Source organism: Sturnira hondurensis, unplaced genomic scaffold (assembly GCF_014824575.4).
Source record: "Sturnira hondurensis isolate 20B ecotype Veracruz unplaced genomic scaffold, ASM1482457v3 Scaffold0006566, whole genome shotgun sequence".
Classification (NCBI taxonomy): domain Eukaryota; kingdom Metazoa; phylum Chordata; class Mammalia; order Chiroptera; family Phyllostomidae; genus Sturnira; species Sturnira hondurensis.
This window is the reverse complement of record NW_028079197.1, coordinates 2,753,670-2,774,228: the sequence shown is the minus strand read 5'-3', so window position 1 is coordinate 2,774,228 and position 20,559 is coordinate 2,753,670. Positions and strand designations below refer to the sequence as shown.

Below are 20,559 nucleotides of genomic sequence, written 5' to 3'. Positions count from 1 at the left end.
TAATCATAACCTCACTAAAGGTGGAAAAAATAGTCAACTTCTTTTTTAAAGCAATTTTTTATTTTCCAATTACAATAGACAAACAATAGTATATTAGTTTCAGGTGTATAATGTATGTGATTAGACATTTATAAAAATAATTCGACTTCTATCAAAGAGATGTTTAAACATGGAACAAAGACCAGAACACATAGCCGTGATTTTTGGCATTCAGTGTCATTCTCCAAATGGTTCCTATCAGCATTTTATGAAGAGTTGAAAAGCCAACTGAATGATGAAGGGTCATCCTATCAACACTTCATATAGGTACAGAGAAAAAGCCACTGAGGGACTACTGTAACTCATTGCTGGCCTTTTGGAATCAGAGGCCTGCTGGGAAATCACAGTGTCAAGTACCACTTGAGGGATCAGGTTGCAGGCTGATGTCCTGCCCTTGGACCTTCCCCCAAACACACATACACACAGACACACACACATCATTGTGTAAATTAAAGTTTCTGGACTCTTGTTCAAATGTAAATCCTCTTGTGTTGTGTATCAGCTACTCAGATACCTCCATGAGAAAAAGAAAACGAAGGCACAGAGAACCAAGTAGATAGTTTGCAGGGATGGAGGTAGTCAAAGACGAGACATTTCTCACTTTGTGAGTATGTCATAAGCTACTTCTACCCACAGCCCCATGTGATGGCACCAGTTTATGTTCCAGCCTAACTGTAACACCAGGCAAAGCAATTCCTCAAAAAGTCTTGGAAAAAAAAAAAAACAACAACGTCTAACCAGCACAGCTCAAGATCAGGGTGCACATAAAAAGTCAATGACATTCTAGGGAAGGAAGCAGCTGGTGACCATCTGCTAGGAGAGACTACATTAAACTCAAGTGTGTAAAGAATGTGTAAAGAGTGAATTCCACATAGACCACAGGTGGCAAACACAAGACCTGTGGGCCAAATCTGGCCCTCTGCCTTGTTTTATCTGGCCCAGCACCCTGTTTCTACCCAATGGCAGTGCCAAGCTCTCGCTTAACTGTTAAGGAGTAGTTACACTTATACAGTCCTAAAATGATATTCAGCCCTTTGAAGGCAAATGCGAGGCTGATGTGGCCCCTGGTGAAAATGAGTTCGACACCTCTGTCATAGACTATAGTTCTGATTTAGGTGAATAAATTACATAGTATGTGTGTTCTCTTCCATTCAGAAGTTTGTAAAAAAGGTAATCCAATTCAACAAAAAGTTATTAAGTGATAATTACACAAATGGTGTTATACCAACTATTATTTGTCAAAGTTTAATACATGAAGACCAACTTTTGAAGTCATATTTATTAGCTGTGTGACCTGTACTAAGTTACTTAACCTCTCTGAGCCTTAGTGTCGCAATAAAGTGTAACCTATTTCATGAAATGTTATAAGCCACTATATAAGAAGTACACAAAAGAGGGTATCTGTAGCATATCACAAACACTTAATAAATGATGGCTGTTACTATTAAGGGGAAGTATTAATGTGGTCTCCAGTGTTTAATAACAAAATGTTTGAACTTAGACTTTTGCTGCAATCTTGACTCTACCACTTTCTAAAACTGTGATCTTAGGAATAACTTCTGAGACTGATTTTTCTCATCTGTAAAATGAGGGGAGAAGCAGGATTTAGACCCTTGGAATTAATGTAAGGACTTAATGAGATGATTCAGGTGAAATGCTTATTAAAATACCTAGCACACACTACTTGTTCAATACCTGTTACCTGCTATTAATAGCAGGGACAGCACAAGGTAAATAGCACCTAACTCCTCCCTACAGGAGGTTATATTTATAGTGGAGAGAAAAGGCCTACACATGTGATCGGGGTAACTAGTAGGACATAATTCAGTGCCAAATGACTAATACAAGTAGCATGTGTATTCAGAATTTGATGCAGGAGAGCACTAAAGGCTGGGAGTCATCAAATAAATCTCAGCTTTCCAGTAGCTCAGTTACATGCAAGCACACCTCCTCTGCACTTGGAAGCCTTTGCTTTTTCCCTTTGTAGTATTGTATGGGGACACCCGTTTCTGTTCCAGATAATGGTTACTATATTTCTGAAATAGATTTATCTGCAAATTTCCAGAACAGCTCTGCTCAGCTGTGGACCTGGTCATTCCCTCTGGAGTTACATCCTGTCAACAGCGGCTTATTTTATTAAGTGCAGACACTCCTCAACTTATGATGGGGGTTACATCCCAATAAACACCTCATAAGTTGAAAATGTCCTAAGTTGAAAATACATTTAAAACACCCAACCTAGTGAGCATCACAGGTTAGCCTAGTCTGCCTTAAAAATGCTCAGAACGCTTACGTAGCAAAATCATCTAACAGAAAGCCTATTTTATAATAAAGTGTTGTCTATCATGTAATTTATTGAATAGTATACAAAAAGTGAAAAAACAATGGATGTATGGGTGCTCACCATTAATGGACACAGCTAAAAGCAAAGTAGTCCTGAAGAATGTTTGAAGCATTGAACTAAAAGTAATTACACACGAGAGAGTACCGTACTATATATTGCTAGTCCAGGAAAAAAACAAAATTCGAAATTTGAAGTACAGTTTCTACTGAATGTGCATCACTTTTTGCACCATCATAACTCAAATCATGGTAAATCTGTATTTTGAAACTTCCATGATGAGCTCAAACAACTGAACAACAGAATTTGCCCTCGTGTGAGGTGCTGGGCTTCCATAAAAGCCAATGTAAAACATTTGGTTTCTAACATCTAAAACTCAAAGGCACACAGGGCCTGGGCAGGTGGCACACAAGTGAGTGGCACAGTCCCTGTGGTCTCAAGGTGCCACCTTATGGAAACTATGCTCCTTGAGTTCCACAATTTTAAATCTGGGCAAAAAATTCAAATTTAAAAAACATATAAACAGAAAACTGTACTTGAACAAGAATTAAATTAAAAAAAAACATAAACAAAACCCCACTTTGTGTTACAAACAAAAATGTTGGAGGCCCAGTTTGTGGCCTCTACTCTAAAGTGTAACAATGACACTGATATCCTGACATTATACCCCATACTGTTATGCCCAGTTCTCCATAGGGAGCTCTCATTAGCATGTTTTATATTAGATTCTGAATAGCAAAACCATAGATAATCCAACCAATACCAACTACTCAAATTTGAATACTTTAGTACTTTAGTATTCAAACTCCAAGAAAACTGAATGGCCATCCAAAGCTTCCAAGTATCTACCTGATCTGACCCCAGCCTCCATTCTGTTTTTAGCTCATGCCACACTCATTGCTGCTTCAGTCCTTGTAGTTGCTATCCTCTCCAACTCCACATCTTCCCATGGATGGCTCCTGCTCATCACTCTGGTCTCATCTCAAATGTCATCACTTTGGATGACTACCCTACCTAATACTCCCTCAGCACCCCCCCATCACTCCACTACATCACCCCGTTTCATTTTCTTCATGGCATCCATTCCCTGAAATTAGCTTGTTCATTTACATATTTATCTTCTAGTAGGTAAGGTACTTAAGCTTCATGGAAAATAACTTGTTTACTAGGTATCATATACGTACAGTAGATGCATAGAAAAACTTTTTGAGCAAATGAACTAATGTATGGCTTGAATCTTGAGGTCAATGCTACCATAAAACCTCAAGCCTTCCACCATCCTATTTCAGACAAGAAGTTTCAGTATCATCATTATAATCATGTGACAAATCTAAACATTATTTCATTGATGTTTCAATGTGTTACACTTTAAGAAATTCAAGTGAAAGAAAAAGATCCAAATAAAAACAATGATCTAAAAAAAACTTACTGACAAAATAAAATGTGCCCCCGTTTGGCTGTTATTGACTTCCACTTGATAAGATAAGCAAGTTCTACCAAAATTCTGTGGATTCTTCCCTAGCACGTATAACACACCATTTTGAAGGGAGAGACTTTTAATACGTGGAGGATCAGGTTGCACTGAAAGATAGAAAAATACAAATTAGCTTCCAGAGTTTATTTTGATATAATACATTTGTGGGTAGAGATAATGAAGGTCACAAAGTTAAATCCAAATAGGGCTGATACTATGAATGGCCTTACATGATCAGACATACAGTTCTAGATTTCTGATTAGGCACAATTAATGTAAAAAGCTGATTTTAAATCACTTAGTAAAATGGATCTAAGGAACATCTTTGGGTGCCTGCCAGGTGACATGAACTCTAACCTGCATAAGGTTAGAGCATGGCCAGGGTATAATCTGAACATCCAGCTGCATCATAAAGAAAATAAGGGCTTGGATCCAGATGTTCATTCACCTAATAAGTAACAGGGGCACCAGGTGTAAGAAGATTCCCTGGCCGTCAACCATTTGTACCAATCAAAGGCAACAATTTAAACACTAGCCCAGTCTCTGTCACATGCTACAACATAGATGAACCTCAAGGATATCATACTAAATGAAATAAACCCATCATACCCTTGCTGGTGTGGCTCAGTGGATTAAGTGCCGTCCTGCAAACCAAAGGGTCCCCAGTCTGATTCCCAGTCAGGGCACATGCCTGAGTTGCAGGCCAGGTCCCCAGTGGGGGCCACATGAAAGGCAACCACACATTGATGTTTCTCTCCCTCACTTTCTCCCTCCCTTCCCCCTCTCTAAAAATAAATAAATAAAACCCTTAAAAAAGCAATAAGCCTATCACAAAAGAACAAGTACCTATATGATTCTACTCATAAGGTATATAAAGTAATGAAAATCATAAAAACAGAAAGTAGGAAGGTGGTTACCCAGAGCAGGGAAATAGTGTTTGGGGCATCAAGTTTCAATTTTTCAAAATGGAAAATTTCTTGAAATCTGCTGCACAACAATGTTAATATATTCAATTGCTGAGCAGTACACTTAGGAATGGATATGTAAATTTAATGTTAAGTGATTATAACCACAATTTAATATAAAGTGAAAAAATTAGCTTAGTCAATTTAGTTTTGGGGGACTCAACTATGGGTAAGACCACACAATGGAAGAGAATGGAAAATTGACAGAAAACCTGAAGATATCACCTTCCTGCTGAGAAGGATCTCCCTTTATGTCATCACTAATCTCTAGGAAGAAAAATAGCAAAATGAGCTTCAAAAGGTCCATCAAGGACAACCTGCCAAGCAAGGGAGAGCACAGAGAAAGGCTCTGCTTCAGATTATCCCACTTAGCATGTTCCTGTGACCTCAGTCCCCTGACCTATAAACTCAGCTGCCTTTGATTCACTATTACAATTCACTTCCATGACTATCTGAATGAGTGGTAAATAGTGCTCTGCTCACAGATTTGGGAGCTTTTGTTAGTTCATGGTTATTTATGTATAAAGTTTTTGTATACCACATAGCCAGAATATGAGCTCCCTGCTAGGGTATTATGACAAATAAACAAACATGATGCTTACAGTAGTCTGCTTTGGAGATTTACAAAACACTCTGACACACCTCACATCACTTGGAACTTAATTACAGTTGACCCTTGAACAACAAAGGGGTTAAAGGACTTGCCACCCCCCAGTCAAAAATCTGTGTATAGCTTTTGACTCCTAAAAAACGTATAACTAATAGCCCACTGTTGGCCAGAAGCCTTCCTGATATTATAAACAGTCAGTTAGTGGATATTGTATATATGCATTATATACTGTATGGTTATAATAAAGTAAGCTAAAGAAAATATTAATAAGAAATAAGGAAGAAAAAACAAATTTACAGTACTGTACAAATTTCTTGGGGGAAAAAAGACACATATAACCACACAGTTCCAACCCATGTTGTTTAAGGGTCAGCTGTATAATCCTTTGAGATCAAGAGGGAGTATGTACCCTGTTTTACAGATGAGGGAACACTTAAAGAGAATCTATATGCCTTGTCCAAAGTGAAGGAGCTAGTGCCTCAAGCTGATATTTTGTTTTCAATTAGGGGGTTCTTTCTAACAGGTTAACACTTGGCTGTACTGGCTGTTCTGATCAATCAGTTCATGGACCACACAGAATGTCAGAATCTCTGACCGTGCTACTTTAAAAAAGATCAAAGAAAGGTATATAAACATAGCCTTTTTTTCTGGAAAGATCTTAAAACCAAAATCCTTTATTATTATTTGCATTGATTGTTCAAAAGAACAACAGAGAACTTCTAAAACTTACCGTGAGAAGTTAAAGGCACTATACTGAAGGATGGTCTAATTTTTCCTGCATCATCCTTGACCATGACTTGAACACTATATAGGTCGACAGTGGAATTCTTGAGTTTAGTCAGAGTAAAAGAACAAGAACTGCGTGGACCTTCTCTGTAGATGTTTTCACACTGAAGAATTTTTTCCAAGCTGCTGTGCCTACAAGGCAAAATGAGAAAATCTTCTGCATTATTTTTAACAAGGAACTCAAGAAACAATGGCAGAATTTTTTTAATGACTGAAGATGTTCATGAAAAGCAATTTTTGCAATATGGCAAGGCAGCTTTTTCTAAAACTCTATTTTACATAGCTCCACTTCATACTCTAAGAAGAAATTAATGTTCCTTTTTGCCAAACCCAGGTACTTTCAATAGCTATGGAGACTATAGGAGTACTAGTTCTTTTTCCTATTCTGAATACAAGGTGTTAGGAGGCCAAAATGTGAAGTTTTATGCTTCTTGAAAATACCCCATCTGTTGAATTCCATGATTCTTCTCTGGTCCCTTGTCTGCTTCTTCCTTGTTTTCTCTTGTTCCTCTCTCTTCTCTTCTCAGAGGGCTCCCACCCATTCCACAGCCCTCTGCACATTCCTCTCTATTTCTTATTCCCTCATCTGTTCACCCTCAGCTTATTACTTCCACCCCTCAAGTAGAATATCTATGCTAGGGATGCCTAGTCCTGACCTCTCACCTTGGATCCAGTCCCAGATTTACGACTGCTCCATTTGAGTGTTCTGCTCTTGCCTCAAATTCAACATCCAAACATATGCCCTTTTTCCTTAACAAACTGCCTTTTCCCCTAATGTTCCCAATTTCCACTAGTCAGAGGTCATTTCCTTTGAGACCCTCAATTACAACCTTTGAAATCACCTTTTGCCCCTCCTTTCCCTATATTCTATCACCAAATTTTGTTATTTCTTCCTTGCAAAGCTTCTTGGATTCTCTCTTGTAATATGCCCATTGCCTTCACCCTGTTTCATTTCCTAATCGGTTCAGCCTTCATGTCTTTTCCAGACTAACCTCTCACACCTTCATTATTAGTTCCATCCAATCACTGCCAGATATATGTTCCAGAATATACTGGCTTTCTAAGTGACTCACCTCAGTGTGTGGCTTTAACTGCCTTCCATAACCAGTACCGCTGATACCTTATTTCCTGTTACAAAATCCTGTACACATAACTTCTCTAAGGATCCTCAGCACCTAGCATAGTGTACGCAGAGAGAATGTGCTCATTACAATTTTTTTTTGTCTAGGCTAACAATTCTGTTTGGCAGAAAACACAGGTCAAGCCTTATATCATCAACCAAAATGGGAGCTATGCAAAGATTTTGCAGAAAAGGCAAACAGTTTAAATAATGAAAGAAGAGTAGAGTGCCAAACCCTTGATCTCTTACTTCAGAATCATCTGTAGTCATTTAAAATGCACGTTCCTCTTCTGGTCAAGATGGCAGCATAGGTGAGCATAGCTCGCCTCCTCGCATGACCACATCAAAATTACAAATAAACAGTTATTACTAGGAACCATCTAAAATCAAGGTGAGTGGAAGTCTGACAACTATGGAATTAAAGAAACCACATCCATCCAGACTGATAGAAAGGGCAGAGACAAAGAATGGCTTGGTCCCACAACCCGTTCCATGTGTGGGGGAGAAAAATTCAGGAAAGATATTTTTGGAGCAAAGAGTTGTGGCCATGCATCAGGCCCCCCAGCGCAGGGTTCCAGAGCCATGAAATCCCCATAACTTCTAGCTACAAACACCAGCAGGGACTGAGTCAGTAGAACAAACTACTAGAGACCCAAGCCATTCTCCTTAAAGAACCCACACATGAACTCACTGACCCAAATTCACTCCTCTGAGCTCCAGCACTGGGGTAGCAGCTTGAAAGGCACCAGTAGTACAAAGGGAGGAACTAAAGTGTCAGGCATCAAGGTGGAAGGTGGAAGACAGCTTTCTCCCAGACAGAAAGGCAGGCAGAGGCAATTGTCCCTTTTCTGAACCCTCCACTCACAGAGCCACAGAGCCACAGAAAGAGAAGGCTGGTGCCATATCTGAGACTCCATCAACCTAGCTAACATTGTTTCCTCTACCCTTGAGATACACAGAGATTCCCCAAGTTACCAGACCACCCAAGCTGTTAACAATGACTTTTCCATATGAATGGCTGGTCTTGGCTCATGATTCACAACTTTCTATCCTCTCAAACAAGCAACAGATAACCTCAGTAAATCCCCAGCCCCTAGACCTCTTGCTAATTGGCCCCAGGCCTGGAACTAGCAGCAGCCAGCCTAGATTTACAGTTTAGCTTCACCTGGGAATCTCCAAGCCCAACACAAGTAGCAGCCATCTCCGATTGCTTTATAGCTCAGGCAGGGTGGCTCTGGGAAAAACAGGTGGGGGCTGACCTTGGCCTGCACCACCCAGGAAACTCCAGGGCCAGCACACCCAGTGGCATCTACAGACCATATCAGACCAACACCATCCTGCCCCTGTATCAACTCTCCTCCATAGAGGGTGGTAGTTGGTGGTCGGTGGTCACATCCAATCCTTCCACCTGACTGGCCTGGGTAAATCCCTCCCATTGACCTGCCAACAGCAACCAAGGCTCAACTACAAGAGGAAGGTGTACTCAGCTAACACAAAGGGCATACCTGCAGTACCCAGTTTGGGTGATGGGGAGGCTATGCCACTGGACCCTACAGGATTCCTACTACATTAGTCCATAACCAAGACATGGAGTCAAAGAAACTCTACCTAACACATAGAAACAAACACAGGGAGGCTGCCAAAATGAGGAGACAAAGAAACATGATCCAAATGAAAAAAAAACAGATCAAAACTCCAAAAGAACTAAACCAAATGGACATAAGCAATCTATAAGGTGCAGAGTTCAAAATACTGGTCATATGGATGCTCAAGGAACTTAGTGAGGACCTCAACAGCATAAAAAAAGAACTAGTCAGAAATGAAGGATACACTAATGGAAATGAAGAACAATTTACAGGGGAACAGCAGTGGAGTGAATGAAGCCAAGAGTCAAATCAATGATTTGGAACACAAGGAAGCAACAATAACAACAAAAACCACTCAGAACAACAATAAGAAAAAAAATTGAAAAAAACAAGGATAGTATAAGCAGCCTCTGGGGCAACTTTAAGAGGTCCGACATTCATATCATAGGGTTGCCAGAAGGAGAAGAGAAAGAGCACAAAACAGGAAAAACTACTTGAAAAGCTAATAAAAGAAAACTTCCCTAATTTGGCAAAGGAAATAGAAATGCAAGTCTAGGAAGCACAGAGAATCCCATTATGATGGATGCAAAGAGGCCCACTCCAAGACACATCATAATTAAAATGCCAAAGCTTAAAGATAAAGATGGAATCTTAAAAGCAGAAAGAGGAAAGAAGTTAGTTACCTATAGGAAAGTTCCATAAGACTGTCAGCTGATTTCTCAAAAGAAACTTCGCAGGCTAGAAGGGACTGGTAAGAATTATTCAAAGTCACAAAAAAGGACTTACAGACAAACTTGCTCTATCCAGCAAAGATATCATTTAGAGTTGAAGGGCAGATAAAGAGCTTCCAAGATAAGAAAAAACTAAAGTTTATCATCACCAAACCATTATATGAAATGTTCAAGGGACATATTTAAGAAAAAGAAATCAAAACTATGAACAATAAAATGGCAATAAATATATACCTATCAACAACTGAATCTAAAAAACATACTAAGCAAACAAGAAGAACAAAGGCAGAATCATGGATACAGAGAGTGTTTTGATGGTTGCCAGATGGGGGGGTGAGGGGGATGGGTGAAGAGGTGAGGGGTTAAGAAGCACAAGTAGGTAGTTATAGAATAGTCATGGGGATGCAAGTACAGTATATGAAATGGAGTAGCCAAAGAACTTATATTCGTGACCTGTGGACATGAACAATGCTGTAGGGGGATTGCCTGATGGAGTGAGGGGTGCTGGGTGGAGGGGGGAAAGGGAAAAAATTGGACAACTGTAATAGCACAATCAGTAAAATGTAATTAAAAATAAAGTACCCCAGATGGTGTGGCTCAGTGGATTGAGCACCAGCCTGCAAACAGAAAGGTCACTGGCTCAATTTCCAGACAGGGCACATGCCTGGGTTGCAGGCCAGGTCCCCAGTAGAGGGTACATGAGAGGCAACCAAATGTTGGTGTTTCTTTCTCTCTTTCTCCTTTCCTTCCCCTCTCTCTAAAAATAAATAAATAAAATCATTTAAAAGTGTAAAAAATGTAGATTTCTTAAACCTTCTCCCAGAGGCTACTTAGAAGGCTTTGTGCAGGACCTAGGAGTCAGTATTCTGACAGCAATTCTCCAGGGGATGCTGCTAATCATATTTTATAAAACTCAGATATAGGGGATCGGGGGGGGGGGTGATGGGGTAAAATGAAGACAACTGTACTTGAACAACTTTTAAAAAAGGAAAAAAAACCCTCAGATCTACTCCCATAAATAAAGTCAACTAATCTTTGACAAAGGAGCAAAGGCGATACCAAGGAAAGACAGTCTTTTCAACAAATGATGCCAGAACAACTAGATATCCACATGCAAAAAATGAATCTAGTCACAAACCATGTACTCTTCTGAAAACTAAACTCACAATGGATTACAGACATATATCCAAAAATGTAAAACCATAAAACATCTAGGTGATAACACAGAAGAAAACCTAGATGAAGTCAGGTATGACAATGACTTTTTAGATATAACACTAAAGGTATGATCTATTAAAAAAAATAATGCTTTGCCCTGTCTAGTGTGGCTCAGTGGATTGAGTTCCAGCCTGTAATCCAAAGGGTTGAAGGTTCGATTCCCACTCAGAGCACATGCCTGGGTTGCAGGCCAGGTCCCCAGTGAAGGGTGCATGAGAGGCAACCAAACACTGATGTTTCTCTCCTTCTTTCTCCTTCCCTTCCCCTGTCTCTAAAAGTAAACAAATAAAATCTTTAAAAATAAAATAAAATAAATAATGCCCTGGCTGGTGTGGCTCAGTTACTTGAAGCATAGTCCCATAACTTGAAAGGATGCAGATTCGACCTCTGTTCAGAGCACATGCCTAGGTTGTGGTTTGAATCCCCCTGGTCTGGGCGCATACAGGAGGCAACCAACCAACATTTCTCTCTCACATCAATATTTCTCTCTCTTCTCCCTTCCTCTCTCTTTAAAAAGTAGCAATGAAAATTGTCCTCGAGTGAGGATTTAAAAAACAGAAATAGCCCTGGCTGGTGTAGCTCAGTGGATTGAGCACGGGCCTGCAAACCAAAGTTTCACTGGTTCAATTCTTGGTCAGGGCACATGCCTGGGTTGAAAGCCAGGTCCCCAGTGAGGGGTGTGCAAGAGGCAATCACACATTGATGTTTCTCTCCCTCTCTCCTTCACTTCCCCTCTCTCTAAAAATAAATAAAATCTTCTTTAAAAAATAATTAATAAACTAGACTTCATTAAAATTAAAAACACTGCTCTGCAAAAGACAGTATCAGAAGAATAAGTAAAGAAGCCACAGAGTGGGAGAAAATATTTGCAAGAGACACATATGATAAAGGACTCATCCAAAATACACAAAAAAATTCTTAAAACTCAACAAGAAAACAAACAATCCCACTAACAAAATGGGCCAAAACCTTCACAGACACCTCACCACAGATATACAAATGGTAAATATGAAAAGATGTACCACATGTCACCAGGAAAATGCAAATTAAAGCAACAAGATATAACTAATATTATCAAAATGGCCAAAATCCAGAATGCTGACAACACCAAATGCTAATAGCATGGGGAGCAACAGGTACTCTCATTCATTGCTGGTGAGAATGCAAAATGGTATGGTCATTTTGGAAGTTAGTTTGGCAATTTCCTGCAAAATTGAACATACTCTTAACATATGATCCAGAAGTCACACTCCTTAGTATTTACTTAAAGGAGTTGAAAACTTATGTGTACACAAAATCTTGCACACAGATCTTTATAGCAGCCTTATTTGTCAATGCTAGAGCTTGAAAACAACCAATATGCCTTCAGTGGGTTAAACAGTGGTACATCTACAAAACAGAACATTATATGCCCTAAAAAGAAATGAGCTGGGGAACCTTAAATGCATCTTGTTAAGTGAAAGAAGACAGTCTGAAAAGGCTACATATTATATTATTACAACTATGTAACATTCTGGAAAAGGCAAAACTATGGAGACAGTAAAAAGATCAGTAGATGATCAGTGGGGGAAGGGATGAACAGGCAGAGAACAAAGGACTATTAGGGTAGTGAAACTACTGTGCATGATACTATGATTGTGGATACATGTCATTATACATGTGTCTAAAATCATAGAATGCATAATAGCAAGAGTGGACCCTAATATAAAATATGGACTTTGAGTTATAATAACGTGTCAACATAGGTTCACCATTGGTACAAACGTACCATTCTGGTGGGGAATATTATAACGAGGGAGGCTATGCATGTGCGGGCTCAGGGCATATATGGAAAATCTCTGTACCTTCCTCTCAATTTTATTGTAAACCTAAAACTACACCCAGATAATAAAGTCTTTAAAAAAAGAAAAGAAGTTCTGGCTGGTGTGGCTCAGTGGACTAAGTGCTGACCTACAATCCAAAGGGTCACCAGTTCGATTCCCAGTCAGAGCATATGCCTGGGTTGTAGGCAAGGTCCCCAGTAGAGGGCACATGAGGGGCAACCACACTTTGATGTTTCCCTTCCTCTCTTTCCCCCTCCCTCCCCCTTTGTCTAAAAATAAATAAAATCTTGCCCTGGCTGGTGTAGCTCAGTGGATGGAGCGCGGGCCTGTGAACCAGACGATCGCGGTTCAATTCCCAGTCAGGGCACATGCCTGGGTTGCAGGCCAGTTCCCAGCAGGGGACTCACGAGAAGCAACCATACATTGATATTTCTCTCCTTCTCTCCTTCCTTTCCCCTCTAAAGATAAATAAATAAAATCTTAAAAAAATAAAAATAAAAATAAACAAAATCTTTAAAAAATAGAAGAAAATTCAAATCTAATAAGCATTATGCCAAGTGAAATAAGCCAGGTGTTGAATGACAAACACCATATAATCTCACCTTTAACAGGAAGCTAAACAACAAAACAAACAAGCAAGCAAAATATAACCAAAGACACTGAAATGGAGAACAGGCTGACAGTGACCAGAGGGAAGAGGGGAGGGAATTTCAGGGGAAATAGGGGAGGGATTTAGAGGAACACATATGAAGGATACATGGACACCAACTGAGAAGGGTGGAAATGGGAGGGAGGGGGAGCACGGGGGGTGGGATGGGATGGGAGTAATAGACAGAAAACTGTACTTGAGAAATAATTAAATAAATTAAAAACAAAAGAATATATATATATATATATATATATATATATATATATATATATATTTAACCCTTCAAAGGCTGTGCAAAGAAATGCTTCAATATAGAAAATGTCCTTGTTCCTTAAAAAATAATACATAAGGCTTTTCTCCTAGCTGTAGTCCCCAGTTGTTCATAAATAAAAACAGCCTTTTAAAACACTAACTGCCCTGGCTAGTTTTTAGGTCACACAGTCCTGGAATGTTTTCCAACCACAGCCAGAAACAGAAGCCAAAGACACATAACATTTTTGTTACATAACTAGAGAAAACTATGTACAAAATTATTTTTGCTTCAAATAATAAAGGAACTCCTCTAATGGGCAATCTTTGAGATTCGTTTTTCAATTTTGTACTGAGCATTTCACATATTCTCATGGACCCCAGATATAGAATTTAAATTTTTGCTATAATTTAGAAAAAATAAGAAAATAGAAAGTATTGGTTTTGAATAGACAATTTTTAGGGACTTCTTGTGAAAGACAAGATGATAACCTAAGATAGAAAACATTCAGTTACTTCACATTAAAATTCACACACAGCCCTGGCTGTGTGGCTTGGTTGGAGCACTGTCCCATACACCAAAAGGCTGAGGGTCTGATCCCCAGTTGAGGTGCATACAGGGTAGGAGCAACCGACCAATGTTTTTCTCTTTCTCTTTCTCAAATCAGTAAAAACATAACTTTGGGTGACGATTTTTTAAAAATCCACATACTGAAATTCTCCACACACTCACACTGCAGACATAGTAAGAAAGAAATGAACAAATGAGACTATTTTCCCAACTCCAAAGATGATTAATGTGGTAAGAAACTCCCTAAAATTCATCGGCATGGCTAGTCTGCAGTTATTTTCAGGCTCCTGCAGTGACATACTCTCCATTCAGAGCCACAAGTCATTGCCCCGAGTCTTTGAAATGACACGACATTTTTTGGACTAGGGATTAGGGAAACAGTCCAGCCATTTGACATGATTTAAACTGGTATCTAAATCAATTCCAAGTACTTGGTAATCAATGAGCCATGAGTCTCACTTTCTTTTGTCATTTTGATTAGAAAGAATCTCTCTAGAGGGGAGCAGAGGAGGAGGAAGTATGGGCTACGGGCCAATCCTGCAAGGTGCGGGAAAAGGCTAGCAATGTATACTGGCTACTTCTGCAAGGGAGGAGGATGTAATAAAAATAATATAGCTATTATGTATGGAGTGCTTACCAAATACATGTTAGCAGTTAGGCACAGCTCTGAATACTTTTCATATGAGAGCAGTCCTCATAACAATCTTAAGAATTAGTAATATTAGGCCCTGGCTGGTATAGCTCAGTGGATTGAGTGCGGGCCTGCGAACCAGACGATCGCGGTTCGATTCCCAGTCAGGGCACATGCCTGGGTTGTAGGCCAGTTCCCAGCAGGGGACTCATGAGAGGCAACCATACATTGATATTTCTCTCCCTCTCTCCTTCCCTTCCCCTCTAACGATAAATAAATACGTATTTTTTTAAAAAAAAGAATTAGTAATATTATTACTACCAACCATTTTACAGATTATAAAACTGAGTCTCAGAGAAAAGGCACTTGCTCCAAATCACACTTGCTAGTAAGGAAGAGAACCAAGATCTGAAAGCAGTATAGCTCAGTGTATTGAGCTCCTGCCTGTGAACCAAAGGGTTGCTGGTTCAATTCCCGGTCAGGGCACATGCCTACGTTGTGGGCCAGGTCCTCAGCAGGGGGTATGCAACAGGCAACCACACATTGATGTTTCTCTCCCTCTTTTTCTCTCTCCTTCCCACTATCTCTAAAAATAAATAAATAAAATATTTTAAGAAATAAGTTACAGAATGGTGAGGGCAGAAGATACAGCATCTATATCAGCACTGTCCAACAAAATTTGGGGGGATTATGGAAGTGTTCAATATTTGTGCTAACACTAGAGCCACTAGCCCTGTGTGAAATTGGCTGGTAAGACTGAGCAACTAAAGTTTTAATTTGCTTTCATTTTAATAAATTTAAATTAAAACATAAAGGGTCACATGTGGCTAGTGGCTCCTATACTGAACAGCACAGGTATAGCAAGAGTCTGTGCTGATGATCAACTCCAGGAACATGTACGACACAAACTGCCACCCCTGATCTCTGCCCCTTGGGGTGCCAGTGAACCACTACTCCCTTGAGATGACTTCTTGAGCCACCTCCAATCATGGGAGATTGTGCTCTGCACTTGCATAGACTGAGGGCTTAAAGGCAGCTGAAGCACCATCGGCTGTGAGCTTTGGCAAGACACTGCATTAACCCAGAAGAAGAATGCTTTTTCCAATTGGTTGGTCCAGTATTTTTGTAATTCAGTCACCCATCAGAGCAATCATTTTGCAATTTGCTCTAGACTTGGTTTGTGCTAGTACATGACCCAACACACTTTCCTACTTTTCTTATAAGAAATCCACAGACTAGGCTACATCCAGTGTCACCCCAATTGCTATATCTGGGTTACTTTCCTGCAGTCTGCCATGGAATAAGACAGTTTTAAGATGTCTTTCCTTCCTTTCCCTGCCCTCTCTATGGACACAGACCCTGTGATTCTACCAACAATGACTCCAGGGATGTTACCAAATTTTAAGGTCTCTTGAGAGCCTGTAATAATAGCTCTCTCGAGACTTCACTGCAACATTGTCAGAGCCAGGCTCCTTTTAAGGTTTAGTTCTCTGGCCCCTTCACTAGCATTTCTTTATTTTTTAAAGTGTTTGTTTGTTTGTTTGTTTATAAAGACTTTACTTATTTATTTATAGAGAGAAGAAGGGAGGGAGAGAAAGAGGGAGAGAAACATCAATATGTGGTTGCCTCTCACGCACCCCCTACTGGGGACCTGGCCCACAACCCAGGCATGTGCCTTGACTGGGAATAAAACCTGTGACCCTTTGGTTCTCAGGAGGACACTCAATCCACTGAGCCACACCAGTCAGGGCCACTAACATTTCTTTAGAGAGTGAGACGTACTCAATCCTCCTCTCTTCTTGGTCCTGAACTATAATATTCCTGTGGTGTTTATCCCTCCTAAGTCCTCACCCCAGTCTCAAATAGTCTCTTGCTTTGGATCCTACCTACAAAACGTTAAAAAATTGGACTTCCGCCAAGATGGAGGCATAGGTGGAAACACTGTGCCTTCTCCCACAACCAAGGTTGAATACAACAAAGGTTTGGAGAAACAAAGACACAACCAAAGGACAGAAAATTGAATTATACGGAAGTCCGACTACATCTAACCGTTCAACGGGGACGGTAAGAGGGGCGGAGCCAGCAGCGAGCAGGGACGGGCAACACAGGGCCCCCGACCCAGGCGCGCAGGCAGACGGGAACCAGTTGGGGTGCGGGGCAGACCGCAGGCGCATATTTGCGCACAGTGAGACAGACCACGCAGGCCCCAGGGGGCGAGGGCTGACGGCGGTGGCACACTCGCGAGCAGTGGGACAAAACGCGTGGGCCCGGTGACGGCAGCAACTGTGGCACCGGTGAGGGCCGTGGCGGCAGGCGGCGGACAGGACGCCATAGTCCCTCTTTGACCCCGTCCCCACATACAGCGTCACAACCCAGCGACTTAGTGGCCCTTCAGCACCAGTGAGGGCCAGGGCGACAGGCAGCAGACGGGACGCCAGAGTCCCTCTTTGACCCCGCACCCACATACAGCGTCACAACCCAGCAACTTAGTTGCTCTGCAAGACCAGTGAGAGCCATTGTCCCTCTTTGACCCCGCCCCCACCTACAACGTCACAACCCAGCGACTGAGTTGCCCTGTTCTAGTGAACACTTTAGGGCTCTGATCCTGCTATGGAACAGGCATGAACAACCCGAAAGATGGCGCAAGAAGAACTCAAAGTCCCAGAGCCAATAAATCTAAGCGACCGAGAAATTGCCAGCCTCTCAGAAGCACAATTCAGGACACTATTTATCAGGATGCTCACAGAACTGGTTGATTATAGTCACAAATTAGAGGAACAAAGTTACAAATTAGAGGAACGTGTGAGGGCTGGACTGATTGAAATGAAGGGAGATGCACAGGAAACCAATAGTGATGGAAAGGAAACGGGGACTCAAATCAATGGAATGGACCAGAAGGAAGAACAAAACATCCCACCAGAAAGGAATGAAGAAATGAGAATTCAAAAAAATGAGGAGAGGCTTAGGAACCTCCAGGACATCTTTAAACGTTCCAACATCCGAATTATAGGGGTACCAGAAGGGGGAAAGAAACAGCCACGAGTGGAAAACGTATTTGAACAAATAATAAAGGAGAACTTCCCCAGTCTGGCAAAGGAAATAGACTTCCAGGAAATCCAGGAAGCTCAGAGAGTGCCAAAGAAGTTGGACCCAAGAAGGAACACACCAAGGCACATCATAATTACATTAGCCAAGACCAAAATGAAGGAGAGAATCCTAGAAGCAGCAAGGGATAAGGGGACAGTCACCTACAAAGGAGTACCCATCAGACTGTCAGCGGATTTCTCAAAAGAGACCTTACAGGCAAGAAGGGGCTGGAAAGAAGTATTCCAAGTCATGAAATCCAAAGACCTACAGCCAAGATTGCTTTATCCAGCAAAACTTTCATTTAGAATGGAAGGACAGATAAAGTGCTTCTCAGATAAGGTCAAGTTCAAGGAGTTCATCATCACCAAGCCCTTATTATATGAAATGCTAAAGGGACTTATATAAGAAAAAGAAGATGAAAAAGATGAACAGTGAAAGGACAGCAAACACACAGTTATTAACAACCACACCTAAAACAAAAGCAAACCAAGAGGACAGCTAGATCAGGAGTGGAACCATAGAAATGAAGAACACATGGAGAGTTAGAAACAGGGAGGTGGGAGGGGGAGAAGAGGGGAGAAGGCACAGAAAATAGCATAGATGGTAGGCAGAAAATAGATAGGGGGGAGGGCGAGAATAGTGGGGGAAATATAGAATCCAAAGAACTTGAGACACGTGGTTATAAACTAAGGGGGGGGGAGAATGGTGGGGGAGGGAGGGTGTGGGTGGAGGGGATTGAACGGGGGGAATAGAACAACTGTAATGGTATAATCAATAAAATATATTTAAAAAACATTAAAAAATTAATATACGCAGCATGTACCATGTGTCAGTCACAGGGGAAAACAAGACACAGCCCCTGCTTTCAAGGGAGACCACAGTCTGGGGAGGGCTACTACTAAGTAAACAGGAAATGACAACACTGTGCCCAGTACTATGATACAGGAAAGTGCAAGGTACTGTGGGACATAACAATGACGGGGCACATATATACAGATTTGAGAGGTCAAGAAAGGCTTTGTGGAGAGAAAATGATGTCTGAGGAAGAGATAAGGACAAATAAGAGGTATTCAGGTGACAGGGCAAGAAACAGGCTGTGAGGGCATACAGAATGGTTCCACTATTCTGTTGGAATTCCATCATTCTGTTTGAGCATTTGAAGAGTCAGTTTGAGGAACTGAAAAAAGTTCAGTGTGGGCTCAGTAGCAGAGTGCAAGAGGGGTGGAACCACCTGGCTTCCCTAGTAGGACTTTTTATCTTTGCCAGAAGTATGTGAACCCCCAGGTAACTTTAGAGGTTTTTGTTTAAAAAAATCATGTGACTTTTGCATTCTATTCTATGATCTAGGCATGAGTGTTTTAATATACCAAAAACACTTCTCATCAAGTCATTGGGCAAAATGGACACTCCAGGGTGAAAGGCCATGTTTATCTTATAGCTTCAGAAGTCCTGGACATGGTTTCTGCACTCCATTCAATCCAAAGCAGTTGGAGTGAACGATAGAAAAAGGGACAAGGTCACATGAATAACAGATTGCCAGTTCCCAAGTTCCCCACCTTGACATCACAGTGACTAAATATCCCCATTCCTCAGAACGCTCCTCCCCAAATGCTAGCCTCTGAGAAACTCCCCATCTATGCTGTCCACCTTCATCAAAGCCTCCCAGTCTCTCCCTGCCAGCACCCGAAGCTCCACTCTATCTTCTCACGAGTTTGTCTATACCTCTGCAACAGCCTTCATCTTCACTCTTCTTTTTATATAGGTATTTGTGTTAAGCACTGTCTACCTCTTTACATTTTAAGCTTTAGGAGCAGACACATGTTTTTCTACCTCAGCTGTCCATTCAGCACTTTGCCCACAATATGTGCAAATTAAAATTTTATTGAACTGAACTTATGAACCTGGTCCTTTCTTCCTTGTCCTATTGTTAATAATTCTAGGCCCCAAAGCAAAGAAAAATGATTAAAGATTAATTGATGACTTCAACAGATTTTGTAGCTATAGTAACAAATACCAACTATTAATTATTTTGTGGAGAACTAAATTAGTTTTTAACTGGAGCAGCATATAATTTTCCTTTTTTAAAAAGATTTATTTATTTATCTTTAAAGGGGAAGGGAAGGAGAGAGGGAGAGAAATATCAATGTGTGGTTGCCTCTCGTGAGTCCCCTGCTGGGAACTGGCCTGCAACCCAGGCATGTGCCCTGACTGGGAATCGAACCAGGATCCTTTGGGATCACAGGCCTGCACTCAATCCACCAAGCTATGCCAGCCAGGGCTTAAAACATGTTTTTAAATTCTTTTTAAAAAGATTTTATTTATTTATCCTGATAGGGGAAGGGAAGGAGAGAGGGAGAGAAATATCAATGTATGGTTGCCTCTCGTGTGTCCCCTGCTGGAAATTGGCCTGCAACCAAGGCTGGGAATTGAACCATGGTTGTTTGGTTGGCAAGCCCGTGCTCAATCCATTGAGCTACACCAGCCTAATTTTCCTTTTTAAAGGTAGACACCAGTGATTTATACATTGCTGGTGGGAATGTAAAATGGTACAGCCACTCTAGAAAACAGTTTGGAAGACTATACATTCTGGGGTAATTTCTATAGTTTGTTAGTATAAAACAGTTTGGCAGTTTGTTATAAAACTAAAAATGCAATTACCATGGCACCTAACAATTGTAT

The 20,559-nt window shown here is 40.8% G+C and overlaps 1 protein-coding gene across 2 annotated transcripts in view; it reads right to left on the bottom strand.

The window, feature by feature from the left end:
• The window catches only part of IL13RA1 (interleukin 13 receptor subunit alpha 1), a 68,559-nt gene that overhangs the window by 27,184 nt on the left and 20,816 nt on the right, over nt 1-20,559 (bottom strand). The window contains exons 5-6 of one of the 2 annotated variants that reach the window (XM_037050188.1): nt 6,160-6,347; nt 3,810-3,961 (exon numbers count right to left, since the gene is read on the bottom strand). In XM_037050188.1, coding sequence (XP_036906083.1) covers nt 3,810-3,961; nt 6,160-6,347 — 340 coding nt within the window. Of the gene's footprint in view, nt 1-3,809; nt 3,963-6,159; nt 6,348-20,559 lie in introns of both variants that reach the window. The other variant, XM_037050189.1, reaches the window with a different exon arrangement.